General features: G+C 40.1%; 2 protein-coding genes across 5 annotated transcripts in view; both read right to left on the bottom strand.

The window, feature by feature from the left end:
* CCDC34 (coiled-coil domain containing 34) overlaps positions 1–7959 on the bottom strand; it is a 33117-nt gene extending 25158 nt beyond the window's left edge. The window contains exons 1-2 of one of the 2 annotated variants that reach the window (XM_055282101.2): positions 7557–7959; positions 1549–1687 (exon numbers count right to left, since the gene is read on the bottom strand). In XM_055282101.2, coding sequence (XP_055138076.1) covers positions 1549–1687; positions 7557–7897 — 480 coding nt within the window. In that variant the 5' untranslated portion in view covers positions 7898–7959. The remainder of the gene's footprint in view (positions 1–1548; positions 1688–7556) is intronic. The other variant, XM_055282102.2, reaches the window with a different exon arrangement.
* Positions 7960–10650: 2691 nt separating this feature from the next.
* LGR4 (leucine rich repeat containing G protein-coupled receptor 4) overlaps positions 10651–17382 on the bottom strand; it is a 110264-nt gene continuing 103532 nt past the window's right edge. For all 3 annotated transcript variants that reach the window (XM_055282077.2, XM_055282075.2, XM_055282078.2), the window contains 2 exons: positions 17231–17314; positions 10651–13835 (listed from right to left, as the gene is read on the bottom strand). In XM_055282077.2, the coding sequence (XP_055138052.1) occupies positions 12559–13835; positions 17231–17314 (1361 nt within the window). In that variant the 3' untranslated portion in view covers positions 10651–12558. The remainder of the gene's footprint in view (positions 13836–17230; positions 17315–17382) is intronic.

The following is a 17382-nucleotide window of genomic DNA, read 5'->3' as shown; positions in this document are numbered from 1 at the left end:
GCACTTTTCCAGGAATAAATTTGTAATCTAGAATACAAAGTATCATACAATAGGAAAATAGCAAAATGTATTAGTTTTCATAATCATTTGAATTATGCCAAGCCTCTGGGACATGTGACTGCCTGCTTGGTTAGAAATTTATCAAATAATAACTGGTTTCAAAACTAACAGAAAAGTTATTCTAAGGAAGATCATGAAGCTTTTGTTCCCAAGATTTTTTTTTTTTTTTTTTTTTTTTAGACAGAGTTTTGCTCTTGTTGGCCAGGCTGGAGTACAATGGTGTGATCTCGGCTGACCACAACCTCCGCCTCCTGGGTTCAAGTGGTTCTCCTGCCTCAGCCTCCCAAGTAGCTGGGATTACAGGCATGCACCACCACACCCAGATAATTTTGTATTTTTAGTACAGATGGTCTCTCCATGTTGGTCAGGCTGGTCTCAAACCCCCAACCTCAGGTGATCTACCTGCCTTGGCCTCCCAAAGTGCTGGTATTACAGGTGTGAGCTGCCATGCCCAGCCAATTCTCAGGATTTTTTTTAGCAACAATTACTAATAAACTGAAACATCCAACAAGAGTGAACCAGATAACTATATTTTAACAAATATGTAATACATTTTAAATATATTTAAATAATATTAGCCATTTTAAAATGTTATAAAAATGTTTAATGATAGAGAAAAAGAGTTTTATCCTGTTTCATTAAAAACAAGAAGTGTCCCTCATCATTCAAATTTATCTGGCTTTAGTGTTTGGATAGGAATAATTCAGATAGTCTGGATAGTGAGTTTAGGGGATGCCAAATTATCCAAATCTATTTGGTTGCCATGTTCTGAAATAGTAAGAGTTCAAAAAATATGTGAATATTCTCATTAAAGAAGGGATGTGAAAATGCATCTAAAACTATTTTTTTTTTTTGAGTTCATATAGTAAAAGTTCAAAAGAGACTCACACATGGAAATGTCCATAAGTGAGGGAGGCACAGAGAAACTGAAACACCCTGAAAGACTAGCAAGCAGTTTCCCACCGCCCGGCACACAGGGCACATGCTCACGAGTGACACACGGTGGGGTGGGGGGGGGTTGGGGGCGGTCGGGGGGCAGGTAGATTCCTGCCTCTATTTTGTTTCAGTGAAGTTAAAAATTTTGCTGAGTGTATACAGTTGAATTTACTTTAGTTAAATGTACATATGTTGATGCTCCAGTGTATGTACACATACAACATATATATACATTCGTACATATTTCAAAATAATTTACATAGAAGAAAATCTGGAAAGCTATGTCATAATACTAACAATGATTATCTTCAGACAGTGAAATTAGAGGAGATTTTAATTTTCTTAATTATGCTTAGCTGTATTTTCCAAATGCTCTAACAATGAACATATTTCTATTATTATGACTTATTAGTTATTAAATTTGATATAGTAAACTAACATAAATGCAAAGACTTTGTTTTCAGGAATAATAACATTAACATTTTAATTTACAACTACAGCTCTACTTTCTGAGCTCACAGATTAAACAAAAAGAACACTGTCTAGTTTTACCTCTAGAGCTTTCTGTCGCAGCCGGTCACGTTCTTCTTTTTCTTTGCCAATAAACCACACCTCCCATGGCGTCAGGCGGCTTTCTGGTAAGCGCACCTGTTTCTGTTCTTCTTCGTTATCTTCTGATTCAACCTCAGTGCTACAAAAGAGAGGCTACTATAGTACTTGTACAAGAACCTCTTTTACTTCCTAGTCCAAATCACGTAACTGTACAGTAAAAGCAAAACTTAATAGTGTATTTACAATGTTGTGATTTTTACAAATATACATGAATTACACATAAGTATACATTTGAAAAATCATGAAAAGAAATTCTAATATTTGAATTAGTTTATATATCAAACTGCCTTTGAATTCCTTCATCTTCTAAAACCACGTTATTTAACACCCCATTGGGATAACCCACACCCTATCCATTTGCCTCAATGCCAACACTTTTTTATTTCTAAAAATCTTACCTGGATAACTAATTACTCATTACAACATATAATCCTAATCAGATCCTGAAGCAGACTCTTCCCTTTCCCTCCCTTAAGTAGTTCAGGAAAAAAAGATTATGTAGTACACACAAAGAGAATGATAAAGCAAACATGTTAACAATTAGGGACTGTGGGTGAAGGGTAAATGAAAGTTCTTTATATTATTTCACCTCTTCTATAAGTTTGAAATTGTTTTGAAATAAGAAGCCACAAAACATTCTTTAACATTTTGGTTGACACCCTTTTGCCAATCCTTACACAGGGTGTGTATGACTCTCTAGCCTGGTTACCTCCTACCATAGTCTCCATCTCCATCATGCACCTCTGTGAGTCTGTCCCTTCTGAGGATAAGGAAAAATAACAACTCAGGGTAAAGAGAAGAGCGGCAGGGAAATAAGTACATACATAAATAAAGAACACAGGGTCTTGCCCAGATACACAGGCTTCATGAAACTTAGAAAAAGCTTAACAATCAGCAGCCATAAAAGCAAGGTTGTTCAGGATATAAAGTAGCTCTAAAGACTAGTTTATTACAGACTCAGTTCTTTGTCTCTTTCACATTCCTGTTTCTAGCAACCAATTGCTTCACCCACTGCTTTGCACAACTTTTCTACTTCATAGATTCAGCTTACTCATTATTTTCTGCTACTATTATTTCTTCATTCATTCATGCCCTTATGAAATTTGTATTCTAGTGGGAAAGAGACACTGTTGATGTGTTATTTCTTACATGCGTCTTTCCTTCCCAGTCTTGCAGAAGGAACCCATCTGCCCCCACTGTAGTGTAGTTTCAACTACCACTACATGCTGATGATGCCTATATCAGTAATTCCAGGCCAGACCGTCATCTTGAGTTCCAGATCTTTATTTCCAACTATGTGATACATAACTCAACTTAAATATCAATCAGTTGAAAACAAATCTAGGCCGGGCGTGGTGGCTCAAGCCTGTAATCCCAGCACTTTGGGAGGCCAAGGCTGGTGGATCACAAGGTCAGGAGATCGAGACCAATCTGGCTAGCACGGTGAAACCCCGTCCGTCCCTACTAAAAATACAAAAAATTAGCCGGGCGTGGTGGCAGGCGCCTGTAGCCCCAGCTACTCAGGAGGCTGAGGCAGGAGAATGGCGTGAACCCGGGAGGCGGAGCTTGCAGTGAGCCGAGATCGCGCCACTGCATTCCAGCCTGGGGGACAGAGCAAGACTCCGTCTCAAAAAAAAAAAAAAAAAGAAAACAAATCTAATCATCCTCTACCATCCACCCACCACCCTTCCCACCAACAAAGTGTACTCCTCCTTTTTTTTTTTTTTTTTTGAGACGGAGTCTTGCTCTGTCACCCAGGCTGGAGTGCAGTGGCGTGGTCTCGGCTCACTGCAAGCTCCGCCTCCCGGGTTCACGCCATTCTCCTGCCTCAGCCTCTCCGAGTAGCTGGGACTACAGGCGCCCGCTACCCCGCCCGGCTAATCTTTTTTTTTTTGTATTTTTAGTAGAGACGGAGTTTCACCGTGGTCTCGATCTCCTGACCTCGTGATCCACCCCCACGGCCTCCCAAAGTGCTGGGATTACAAGCGTGAGCCACCGCACCCAGCCTCCTCTTACAATCTTACATCAGTGAATCATATCACCCTCTAGCCAGTTACTAAAGCCAGAAGCCCTAGCTCTTTGACTCCATCTGCTCCTCATCAACATCTGGACCCCTCACCTCCCATACCCACATGATCACCTAGTCATGTCAATTCCTCTTTCCACTTTTGAAAGCCATTCTTGTTTCCTCCAACCTTACAACCACCATCTGGACAAAACTGGCCTCCCTTTCTCCTTTTCAAACCATTATCCACACCTCTTGCCAGATTCATCCCTCAAATGTATCATTCTATCATGTCACTCCTCATTTTAAAGTTCTTCAATGGCATCTTTACCCACAGGATAAAATCCAAACTCCTTAGCCTGACACCCATGAATCAGCCCTTTGCCTATCTTCCAGCCTCTTCTTTCACCAACAGCTGATCCAGACTCTACATTTCACTCACTAAGAACTCCTCCTGCAGGTTGATGAATATGCCACGCCCCATGCCCTGTAACTTTCACCTAAATCTGAAATTCCTTTCTTCCACCTCCGAATAAAGTCAGATTAAGAGCTTAGATTTGGGCGTAAAACAGCCTGGGGTGAAATCCTATCTGCATCTTCCTAGCTATGTACATTTTTTTCTTCTTTTTTTTTTTTACGGAGTCTCGCTCTGTCGTCTAGGCTGGAGTGCAGTGGCGCGATCTTCCGCTCACTGCAAGCTCCGCCTCCCTGGTTCACGCCATTCTCCTGTTACTGGCGCCCGCCACTACGGCCGGCTAAGCTATGTACATTTTTTTAAAAACTTCTTTAAGCTTCTGTTTTCTTGTCTATAAAATGGAGATGACAGTTGTGGCTGGCTACCTTACAGGCAGTATTGCATGAAACTATGCATACTAAAGCACTTAATATAGTTCCAAGTACTCAGTAAGTACTTAGTAAGTCTATTATTATTACTACGACAAACTCCTACTGTCCCTTCAAAATTCAACTCCAGCACTGCCTGGAGCCACAACTCTTGGGCTTCCTGTCACTTGTTCATCTCTGCCACAGGCCATGAGTTCATTAAAGAAAATATATCTTATTTTTTTATTTCGAGAGCCTGGCTTAGGGTCAAGAATACAGTAGGGTCCTAGGAAATATTCGTTGAAAGACAATCAGACCAGTGGGATTTTCTTTTAAGAAATGACACTTTGAATATTAAATTTCCTTCCTTAATATTTATAACAAATGTGTCCAAAATGCGTGGCGCACACACTACAGCTTTACTTATAATCAAGAAAGGCTTGACAAGTGGCCACTTGTGAACAAGATATTTATTACAGCATGGTTTTCCTAATGGATAGTGGTAGAAAAACCAGGATAAAGCTGAACAGATAAACAGCAGGCCCAGAGCACATTATAAAATATTCCAGGAAAACGCTTCTTATTATCTTGTCTGAAGCTAACTTTGAGCTTAATCTCAGTTCTGACCAATACCCTTGAAGGTCAATGCATCCTCTAAACATGGCACTGTTTATACCAAAAATACCTTTAGGTAATATCCATTATGTGCAGCTGATGCCTGAGTCTAGCTCAAAGAAGCCTTACCCGATTCGTTTTGCCAGTCAGATCAATGTGGCAGGTGAGGCATGGAGAAAACGCATAAAATCCCACACAGCTCTCTAGGTTGCTCTCTGCTCCATACAGAATACTCACAACCCAGAACAATGAAAGGGCTATGACTCAGGTTGCCTGCTCTCTTCATCCTGTCACTCCCAAGCTGTCCAGGGCACCAAAGAGAGGTCAGCAGTTTGACCTCAAAAGCCAGATTGTGGACTCCAGAACTCTTATCCCAAACCTGAACACCAGAACGTGGTTTACTGCACCTTAGTAGTACCTGTGGTTGGTTATTCTGAAAACATACTGATTGCTAGTGAAGTAGGTTGTAGTAAACAGGTCACTTTTCATAACACAAAGTGCTGAAGCACAGAGATTAGCAATGTCAACCTCAGCATGTGGAGACATGGTTAGATAGGATCTGAGCATGCACAGAGGAATGGATGTCATTGTATCAATGTTAGGACCAATGGGGAGGAGGAATGAGGAAATTTTCTAAAAATCTACCTTTCCTGAAAGGAAGTGCTAAGTTTCGGAAGCATTTGACAATAATCACTGCATGTATCTGTTCTTTAGGAAGTGGGAAATGGGCATGCAGTCAGCACACATTTATTGAGCACCTAATAAGCATCTGATACTTGCCACACAATGCTTGACAACTTCAGCATTCTCTTTTCAAACCCACGTCCCAGCTACTCCTTTGATTCATAGGGACTGAAATGTGATAAGGAAGGCAGCCTTAGTCCTGTGGTGCTACCAGCTCATTCTGGCTTTGGATAAGTGAGACTACATACGTTTGCCTCCTCTCCTGGCAGGCTCCACTTAGTCAGGGCTTTGGCTCTTGGAAACTAATGCAAGGTTTCAGTAGCTGAGCTATAGTTCCGATGGTCATTTATTCCGCAGGTCACTAACTTGTGTCCAGATTGCTTAGTCCAATTGATTATGCTCAGAGTATTTCCTAAAACCTTCAAATTTACTTTAAATACCTTTGAGACCAACTCAGTCCTGAAGAATACCTACAAAGGCCCAGATGAAAACAATTTACTGAAACCCTAACTCTACCATTAAATTTTACTATCGGGTTGATCAGAGGAGGCCTGTTTCTTGTTGCTACAACCAGCCTGGATGAGTGGCTTGCTTGGTTACTCTTTCTGATCTCCACTCCCACCAATGTACTTACTTTTACTTCTCATCCTTAACTAATTCACTCCTGTAACCATGTATACGGGTTACTTCATACGGGTTCCATATTTCATTCACTGATGCTGGATATGAACACCCTATACTGAAGGGGGTATCTTGCTATTTACACATAAAGCATGAGTTCTCTGGCCTGTATTTCTTAGAGCTCCTGTACTGTGCCTTACACAGCTTGACAATCATAAACTTGTAAATGATTTCCGAAGAAAACGTAATGAGTCTATCCCAGAATGGACCTGCATTACTGGGCCTGTCTCAGAAATATTCCTACAGGGAGAGGCCCTTTGCTCCTATTTCTATATACCCAATACTAGGCATGCAGTTTAGGAAAGAGAACATGATCTGTCTATCTTCTTAGTAGACCCAGGTCTGCTAATAACTAGGTGCATGTCTTTGAGTCACTTTTTGCATTCTGAGCCATGGTTTTATTACCTGTAAAATAAGTGGATTGATTTAGGCTTCAATTCCATGAGAGTAGAGACCAGTATCTTGTTTACGGTCCCCAGTACCTAGACTAATATGTGGCACACAATGTTTGCTGAGTGAATAACAGTAGAAATAAACAAATTAAGACAGTTTTAATAACCCCATTGGTCTTAACATTGATACAATGACATCCATTCCTCTGTGCATGCTCAGATCCTATCTAACCATGTCTCCACATGCTGAGGTTGACATTACTAATCTCTGTGCTTCAGCACTCTATGTTATAAAAAGTGACCTGTTTACTACAACCTACTTCACTAGCAATCAGTATGTTTTCAGAATAACCAACCACAGGTACTACTAAGGTGCAGTAAACCACGTTCTGGTGTTCAGGTTTGGGATAAGAGTTCTGGAGTCCACAATCTGGCTTTTGAGGATTCATAGGATGCCTGAAATGGTAGCAAAGTTTTGTGTGTTTGAGACTATGTGCATTTTTCTGGGAAGTGAGACTGCAGCAATCATAATATCTCAGGAAAAAAGGATTAAGAGCCATAGGAAATCTATCGTCATTTGCAAGAATTTGCACAGGGCTCTTTAGGCGCCAAAAAAACCACCGCACCTCAGTCTGCAAGCGCCTGCTCTACGTTTGGGGCGGAGGGCAGGAGGGTGTTAGAAGGGGGTACTTAAGAGGGTCTAACGAATCTTGAAAAGGGCTGAATCGGCCGGGCGGCCTCGGGTTTACCTGGCGCACCCCTGTAACTCCATTCCTCTCAGGCTCGCCACTTTGGCCTCTGAATCATGGGCATCTTCATCCACGTCTTCCTCATCCTCCCCGTCACCGTCGTCCTCGTCAAACTGGAAGCTCTGGTGGCCAAGGGGAGACAACAGCGACCTGGTGGAATTGCTGCAGCTCAGCGGCAGCGGCGGCGACGGCGAGCGCACCACCTCCAGCCCCTGCCCACGTGCGCCCGTCATAGGGACAGAGAAGGAGCCCGAGGAGGGCCGAGACCTGGGTCTCCAGTCGACAGAGAAACCGGCGTAGCAAGAGGGAAAAGTAGGCCCCCAGCGCCCCGCCGCCCACATCTGGCCCACCAAGTTCAAACTGGCAGAGCCGCGGCAGGGACGCGCTTTCCCAGCGGGCCCTGCGCGCGCCAGGCCGGCCAATCCCGGCCGGCACAGACCCTGCGTTGCCATGGCGACGCGTGGAGGCCGGGAGGGCTTTGTCTGGGCCTGCAGAGCTTGGCTTCCTCCGCCCCGGCCTCCTTTGGCCAGCCCTTCCTCCTCAGTGGCAGGAAGGTGCCTGCTGTTTGCCAGCTTGTTTAGCATGGTGTCTCCCCACGCCACTGGCGGAGTCCTGGCTCCCTACCGACAACTTTGAGGGCCTGTCCCTTGTTTGCAGTTCATTTTGTACATGAAATATGTTACCTGTCACTGAATCAGGGAAAGAAGCAGAAACCAAAACTACCCCCTATATAATTACGAAGTCAGAATTATGAGCATCGGTCGTGATTTCTTTCAGCACAAGTCGATGTATTTTGAGGAGAGGGGAGCGAACTTGATCCAAGTTTACAGGTGTATCCCAGAACGCACTTTCAGGGCAGTTTTTGCGTGTTTTGGTAGCACTTCGTTTGCCTGGCATCTTAAGGGACCTAATTTGTCTACACATGTGAATTTTTGACCTCTTTGAAGCCTCTAGTGTATGGTAGGGTCTGCGTAAAGCACAAGGGATAGATGTTTAAAAGTCTCGCCCTTAAGTTCCTCATCCTTTTGTGGTGAAAAATGATCTCAGTAAATATGTTGATATGCATTTTATGTGGGATCTTAGGGGCACTCTCGGGAATGGGGATAAAGGCAGTAAGCAGTAAAGGAGAGGTGGATGCTTTATTCATGCTGACAAAACTGTAATTTGTAAATAAATAGGGCTTTTGTCCAGTTCATAATGTATATAACCGGTAGAAATACCATAAATGAAAATTGACCATGGCTAACACATCACACAAAACTTTTTAGTGACCAGAGTGATACAAAAACTTTGATGAAATCTAGATCTGCAAAATTTAACACAGGAGAATTAGCTATGGTAGAAGTAATAGCAACCAAAGACAATTCAGAAGGCAGAGCTATAATTAATAAAATATGACATGGTTAAATCTATTTAAATGGAATATTTTCTTTAAAATTTCGGTGAAAATAAAATGAAAGAAAATTGGAGCACTCCAAATAAGTAATAAAGTTGATCAAGGAATAAAACTGACCTAATGGAGTTTTCGTTCTCGACCCTAGTTATTCAATATTGGCATTTAAAAACCTTTTATCAGAACATCTCTAGAATCAGTAACATCGAAAGGCACTGAGCTGCGTTAGGGCCTCATAAAGAGGTAAGCTTGAGAAGCTGTTTTCCAATAGATATAACCAAGCATAACTGTAGTGGGAAAAACACTAGTATGAAAGGGACCTGGAATCAGTGGTTTTCCTGGTACTTGATAGGTTTTCCATTCCTAACACTCCTCTGAAAATGGGGGAAAAATTTACCTCACAGGGTCATATTATCTTATTAATTCTCAAAGTTTCTAAGCTCAGGATCAGACAGATACAATGAAAAATTGTGTGTAAACTTCAGAACTTTTTCACTTTAACCTCTACACATGGGAATCTAAATGTCATATACCTCTTTTGTCCCCTTAAAATGTTTTCCTAAACAAAGTATACCCTTTTCTTGATGCGCCAGGGTCATCATTATGACCAACTGTGACATTATGCACTAGCAATGCTGGACCCCCCCAAGGCTATGAGGCAGAGTCAGATGGTGCTGGTGTCTGAACATAATTAAGTCCAGCGGTCTCATTTCTTACAGTGCCTTTTCATTACTGGAGCTGAGAAGCCATAATCGAGATGGGTAGAATTATATATAAATGTACAAATGTATAAAAGTGTCTCTCCCTTTAAGTTTTAGGGTATTGACTTAGTGACATGTTTTCACACAATTAGTACTTTGGCCATGGTATATTTGAGATAATTATGTTTTGCTGGCTCTGGAAACTTGTATAAGAGTGACTTTTGCTTAAATAATTCCATCACCAGTTAGCCCTGTGGCAATATATTATTCAACTTTAAAAATTTATCCCTAGACATTAGTATTTACAGATGAAACAATATAATGTCTTAAATTTGCTTCAAAATGATGCAAGGGGCAGAGGGATTGGAGGGGGTTAGTGAGTAGGATGAAGATGAAACAAGGTTCACTACGTGCTGCAGATAATTGTCAAAGCAGTGACAGGTATGGGGTGAAGGGTGGGGGGGCGGGGTAATTATACTACTCTACTTTTTGTTATGGAAATTTCAAGCATATATGAAATTTAAAACAAACACACACGCAAAATTATGTCCCGAATGAAGAGGCATTGGGTTCTGGTTTGGGGTCAAATTTGCTGTGACTCAGGGATTCACTTAAATTTCATTAAGCCTTTTGTTTTCTCATCTGTAAAGTGAGGACTTAATGATTGTAAATACTGAAGTATTTCTAAGCATCTGGGCAACTGACTACATTTAATATCATACAGATTTTTTAATCATTTGCTTTTTAGATAAAGATTGAATCAATGGTTTTTCTGAAATTTCATAATCTGTTTTCCATGAGTATAGTTCAGACTTAGGATAAAACCTTATTTCTAAATTTCAGCAAAATGTTCTTATATGTTGACAAATAAATATCAAAAGTGTTTTCTAATGGTTACTTCCAACATTTCTTCTAATACTGTCCACTTACAAATATTTAATTTGCTTACTTTAAAACTAAATTCATTAATATACCTAGTTTTAAATTAAGGCAAAATAGATGGCTTTCTAGAAACTTTAATAATTCAAAACACTGAGTACAATATTGTATTTCATACCGTATAGCACAAAGATTAACACATTTTATATATCTGTTATTCTAGTTTTTAAATGAATAAAATGAAAAATTTTCAATAACCTGAATTTTGGAAAAAACCTTTTAATTAGGAGTTTCTTACCAAGTTATGATTTAATATTTATCAGATGTGTAAATATACATGATAGCAATTTTTAAAACTTGTAAATAGTTGGCCTTACAAAATTACAACACACTGTAAATAAATCCTTCCCACATTTTATACAAACTACATGATTTTGATATACAAAGATTCTGTTTTTATTACACTGACAATGTACAACAAAGACTATTTACAATGCAAAAAGTATATAAACCACAATTTAACAGTCTGCTACTGGCAGCCACTATAGTTTAGGAGGTAGCTTTAATTAAACAAAATGAACAGAAGCCACATTTCCCAACTTGTGTTCTAAAAATAATTTACATAAGATAAAAATTCATTATATGCACAGTATGTACAGTTTAATTATTAAACTGCAATCTAGCTGGATTTTTTTTAGTATATTCAGAATAACTAATATGGCAGTGGGTTTGCTATTGATTTAGCACACTGTTCAAAAAACATATTGAACAATTATAACTTTAAGACTCCACCCAGTAACAGGTCTAAAGCCCATAGATGGGAATCAAGTAAAATTTTTAATTTTTAAAGACACAGGACTAAGCTTTATTCTTTCTTCTTCTATTTTTATTAATAACATATTATCTTGTTTAACCAGAGTTCAACCTCTGAGCTATTGAATGGGCTCTTTTGTAAAAAATAGTATGGGGAAGATGTATGGAAGTTTCCATTTAATAGCACAGGTTCAAGATAATCCAGCTCACTAAGAAATAAACATAAGTACTTCGTGTCATAATTACTCCCTGTTTCGTCTAATTAAATGCAAGTATTGACCACAGTTTACTTTCCATATAATCCAAACTATTGCTAGGTGACATATCAACAAATTAGAAAATATTAGTAGAGCCAATGATATTAGGAAGTATTCATTAATGAGAACATTACATGGAGCCACCAAATCCCTCAGATACTATTAAACCCTCACATTAGTTAGTAGTTTAGCCAAATCGACTAAACCCACACAGCAATTAGCCTTTTACTTTTTTCTAGTAGTGTAATCGCAAAACACTTAAGAAAAAATTACTGATTGGACCAAAGCAATGTATAATGACTGAAAACAAATGTCCAGCTATTTTTTTTAACCTAACAGCTGTTAATATTGTTTTAAAAACATCTTCAGGTTTTAGATTTATAAATTGCTTAAACAAAATTTATAGTTCTCTTATGTCAAGGATGGCAAGTGAAAACATAATAAAGTAATGCCTATGTATACTCTCACAGTTCTAGCTGGGACAGTCCCTTTTTTGGCCCTGCAGTAAGTTGTCCTGAGATTAAGGATGAAACATTAGGTAAAATTAGCAAGACATTTTCTTCAGTTATAGAAAATCACATTTTAAAATAGATTTTTAAAAAATATTAACAGCTGTTCTTTATCTTGTGCTTAATACACAAATAGGTATAAATTTGCTTCTTATGGATCAGAAAAACCTAACATTATATTGCTATACTACACCTAAGATCCTTTTCAAGTCATATATTTGTTTCAAACAGACCATACATTGCTTGGACATTGCATTTTTCACCAATTTATAATTTAGGCACCTGTTCTTTGAAAATGACTGGTTTGAGAAATAAACTGCCACCTCTCCTTCTTCTAAGTGACACCAGGCAGTGATTACAGAAGTGCTTCCCAGATGAAAGATCAGAATAGGGTTCACTCTATAAACACTGATTTTGGTTGATGGGGGAAACAGTTGCACACACAGTAGTTCAGTCTTTAACTCTTGGTAGATTGTAAGCATAGCGCACCAGAGGGAATCCTCTACTCTGGTAGAAGCAGGCTCGTCCACAGGCCTGCACCTGGTCAGAACTGTCTGAGACAAAGGAATCTTCTTCATCTGCATAATCAGAGTGGGCCGACTGTGTGCCACAGTCGGACCAATAGCCCTCCGGTCTTTGGCAAGAAGCCACTGCCAATGCAGGACAGCTGTGTGATTTTATCAAGTGTTTGCATGATACTGGCTTTGTTAAAAGAAACGATTCGCAGCAGTCGCAAACAGTCAGGTTGCCCTGCAAATGTGAGTACATGCCACAGTCGTAGTAGAAATCCTGTTCCAGACAACCACCTTGGCTACTGATGGAAACTGAAACTGATCCATTTTTCTTGGTAACACGTCGCTTCAGTAACTTCCAGTCTTCTTTAAACTTTGGGTTGAAGAAAACATACAGGACTGGATTCAGGCAAGCAGGCAATGGAAAAAATATCAGAGTAACAGACTTCATTATTTCGGGGCTGATAGAGATTGCAGTGATCAATGGTGCAAATGAAAAAAATGCCACAGGGCAGAAAAAGATGCAATTGGTGAAGATTAGCCAAGCGACATGCTTAATCATGCTAGATTGTGAGTTTTCTGAGAGGTCCTCTTTTTCCAAGTTGCAGTATAGCTTAGTGTAGATAATGGCCATTAACAAAAATGCTAGTGAGTTTAATAGCACTAACGTTACAGTGAATCCTAATGATGGCGTTTCACCTGTAGGAAATGGCAAACAAAGGGGTGATGCAGAATACTCCCCTCTATGGAAAAGGGGAAAACAGCCTGCTACTGTAGCACCTAGGAAAGCCAACAGGGCAGCAACCCGGAACTGTCTGAGATGATTGCTCTTCCCATTTTTCACTATATCTTTTGCAGATAAGCTTCTTTCGACAGTTGCTAGCATTAATAAAAATATGGCACTTTCTGAGGAGAAAACTGCAAGAAACCCAGCTACTTTGCAGCCACTGCCAGTTTCCCACCAAATGCCAAATTCAGCAAATCTGCCCCAGGACACAGCATCAAGAAAAGTTAGGATGCCAGTATAGATTCCCATGAATAAGTTAGACACAGAAATCAAGCCTATAAACAATTTGGACGAAGGCAGTGATGTACAAGATGCAAATGTTGTTAAAATAACAAGCAGGTTGAAAAATAATGCAACCAAGAAAATGAACCACACAGTAAGACGAATCATCCAGCTTCCCAGTAAATATTCACAGGGCTTAAAAGCACCTAAAACAAAACACAGAGAGAGAGAGAGAAATAAAAGACAACTTAGAAAACAATTTAGAAAATGATAATGGCTTGATAGAAAAACTAATGATATAGACTAAATCTCCTCTCCACTTGAACAAAAATGAACTGATTACTAGTTCTAAGATATTTTGGTCATGGACTAGGCTATTTTAAAAATAAACTGACTTAGGCCGGGCGCGGTGGCTCACGCTTGTAATCCCAGCACTTTGGGAGGCCGAGGCGGGTGGATCACGAGGTCAGGAGATCGAGACCACAGTGAAACCCCGTCTCTACCAAAAATACAAAAAATTAGCCGGGCGTGGTGGCGGGCGCCTGTAGTCCCAGCTACTCGGAGAGGCTGAGGCAGGAGAATGGCGTGAACCCGGGAGGCGGAGGTTGCAGTGAGCCGAGATTGCGCCACTGCACTCCAGCCTGGGCGACAGAGCAAGACTCCGTCTCAAAAAATAAAAAATAAAAAATAAACTGACTTTAATTTCTTTTATTAAATATTTGACAAAGCTATAAATAAAATATTTCTTTTATTAAATATTTGATAAAGAGTGATATTTAAGGCCGGGTGCAGTGGCTCACGCTTGTAATCCCAGCACTTTGGGAGGCCGAGGCGGGCAGATCATGAGTTCAGGAGATCGAGACCACGGTGAAACCCCGTCTCTACTAAAAATACAAAAAATTAGCCGGGCGTGGTGGCGGGCGCCTGTAGTCCCAGCTACTCGGAGAGGCTGAGGCAGGAGAACGGCGTGAACCCGGGAGGCGGAGCTTGCAGTGAGCCGAGATCGCGCCACTGCACTCCAGCCTGGGTGACAGAGCAAGACGCGGTCTCAAAAAAAAAAAAAAAAAAAAAAAGAGTGATATTTAGATGAAATTTTTCATTTTTTCTTGCATCTATGCTAATTTACATAGCACAATATCTAGGGCATAAGAGGTATTTGATAGACTGGTCTGGAATGAGATGGTTCATAACTTGCTACTTTTACCTTAAGAAAGCAACTTAAAATTGTATAAATTTTAACCTGTATTCATTTTCTCACTTGTGGATAATAATGCCTGTTTCATACAGTTGTGCAGCTTAAGTAAAATTATACACAAAAGGAACTAAGCAGGATGCTGGATATATGGTTAGACTTCAATAAATATTAGCTCCCTTTTCTTCTTCCTTTCTAGCCCCAATATACTTTATAATCATGTATGTATTTGTATGTATCTACACTTATTTTTTATATATTTTCTCATGACTTTCAAAAGCAACCAGATGAAGCAGGTTAAGATAGTATAATTATCCCCATTTTTCATCCAGAGAAACTGATATTTCAAAGCATTTGATCTGACAAAGGCCATTCAGTAAGATAATATAGCTAGGACTACACCTCGGTGATGTTAACTATTCATACAAAGCTATGTACAATAAAATCCTACATAATACAAACTAGCATTGCAAGAACTCATTCAGTCGCTGAACTCTATGTTCCAGTAACTGACTTTGACATGCTAGTTATGACACAAATTACAACTGTTTTACTGAAAAATTAGAAAAGAAAAACAAGATTTTGACTATGAAACACATGAAAACTATGTATTACAATTGTCTAAAAAACATGTTTTATGAACTGTCATAAAAATGATATATCCAATAAAATGTTTTAAATTGTTAAGACGTTCACAGACCTCAAAAGCCAGTTCTGAACCATTTATCTGACTTCCAAATAATGCAAGAAACTCTTATTTTAAATTTCCTTTTTATTCCCCCTTCAGGAAGTGCTAAGAGAAAGCTCGTTATCACCTTTATCTCTGTTATCTAAACTTATCCTTCATGGAAGGAGGGGTAGCTCATCTACCTGAGAGAATAGGACACCTTTTGAGAACCCTTTTAGGGGTGAGAAAGCTTACTTTTCCAAAAAAGCCTGGGAAGCAGCCTCCACCCAGTCCCTGTCTTTGGAAGCCTGCTGCCTCCTCTGGTGCTAACAGAAGCATCCCAGCTCTCCTCCACTTCCTGTTTCTGCAGCAAGCACATCGGTGTCTGTGTGTTACTACAACTGAGTAGGGGGAGGCAGGCCTGCATTTCATCCCCATGGCAGCCCAAGGAGATGAGCTCAGACCAGCTTTCCTCCTGGCCAATCTCCAAGTTTACATTTGGGGTGGAAGAAATGGAAATGCTGCATGTTGAAGTCCAGCCCCCGCTTTAATAAACCTGTTCCCTTCTCACTGGATCATCAGTTCTTTATGTACATTCTCTGGCACATGAACTCCAGTGAGACAAGTAAGCAAGCTGCACCCCAACCTTTAAAAATTAATATAGACACTAACACACAATAAAATAAATTACATAAACTTAGATGATTCTTGCCAATTGCATTCGCTTATCTAGTAACTTAGAGCTTACTCTCTACAAAAGAAAGTATTCATAAAATACATACGCAGCCCCTTAAGAAGCTCACAATTCAGCAGCAATCACTAGTGAATCCATGATACTTGTAATTCCGAGTCATAAAATTAATGTCCAGATTATCCTGTGATGTTATACCAACAAAGGAATCTACTTTGTAGCACACAATTTAACTAAAATATTTAAGCCTTCCTTTTACAGTAAAATTATAAATACATCTTCTCTAGTAGATTAGGCAGACTATGACAATCATGACCAAATATGTGGTGTCAGTTTAATAACTTTCCCAAGACTACAAAGTTTAATGAAGTAAATGAGGGGGAATAAGGAAAGGCAAGGCTACATTAAGCACACACAGGCCGGGCGCGGTGGCTCACGCTTGTAATCCCAGCACTTTGGGAGGCCGAGGCGGGCGGATCACGAGGTCAGAAGATCGAGACCACGGTGAAACCCCGTCTCTGCTAAAACTACAAAAAAATTAGCCGGGCGCGGTGGCGGGCGCCTGTAGTCCCAGCTACTCGGAGAGGCTGAGGCAGGAGAATGGCGTGAACCCGGGAGGCGGAGCTTGCAGTGAGCCGAGATTGCGCCACTGCACTCCAGCCTGGGCGACAGAGCGAGACTCGGTCTCAAAAAAAAAAAAAAAAAAAAAAAAAAAAAGCACACACATACAATCTTCACAGACTACTAACTTACAGAATTAGTCCCAGAGCTAAAGCAGCATTAAGAAATTGCCTCTGAAATTCTAACGTGTACAACCTTCACCTGGGGGAGCTTGTTAACATGCAGATTCTGATTCAGTAGGTCTGGGCCTGAGATTCTGCAAAAGATTCCTAAGCTGCTGGTTGGTACATAAAGCACAAATCAGAAGGCCTCACGGGATCCTCTAGTATCATCCCTATTACAGAAATCACATCTATACCCAGCATATTTAGATATATTTGCCTAATGTTTGTTTAACATGAGTAACTGTGAAAAAATAGGCCGGGCATACCTGTTGAAGGTGTACAATGGATAATTATTTGACTATGTTCTTCATTTTCAACAGTGCTTGTGACATTTGCTGCATCAGCAGTACCTGAATATATAACACAAAGCATGTTTAATTAAAACCTTATGCAACTCAAAAGAACCATATTTTCCTGC

This window comes from Symphalangus syndactylus, chromosome 6 (genome assembly GCF_028878055.3).
Source record: "Symphalangus syndactylus isolate Jambi chromosome 6, NHGRI_mSymSyn1-v2.1_pri, whole genome shotgun sequence".
Classification (NCBI taxonomy): domain Eukaryota; kingdom Metazoa; phylum Chordata; class Mammalia; order Primates; family Hylobatidae; genus Symphalangus; species Symphalangus syndactylus.
This window is presented reverse-complemented; position numbering and strand designations above follow the sequence as displayed.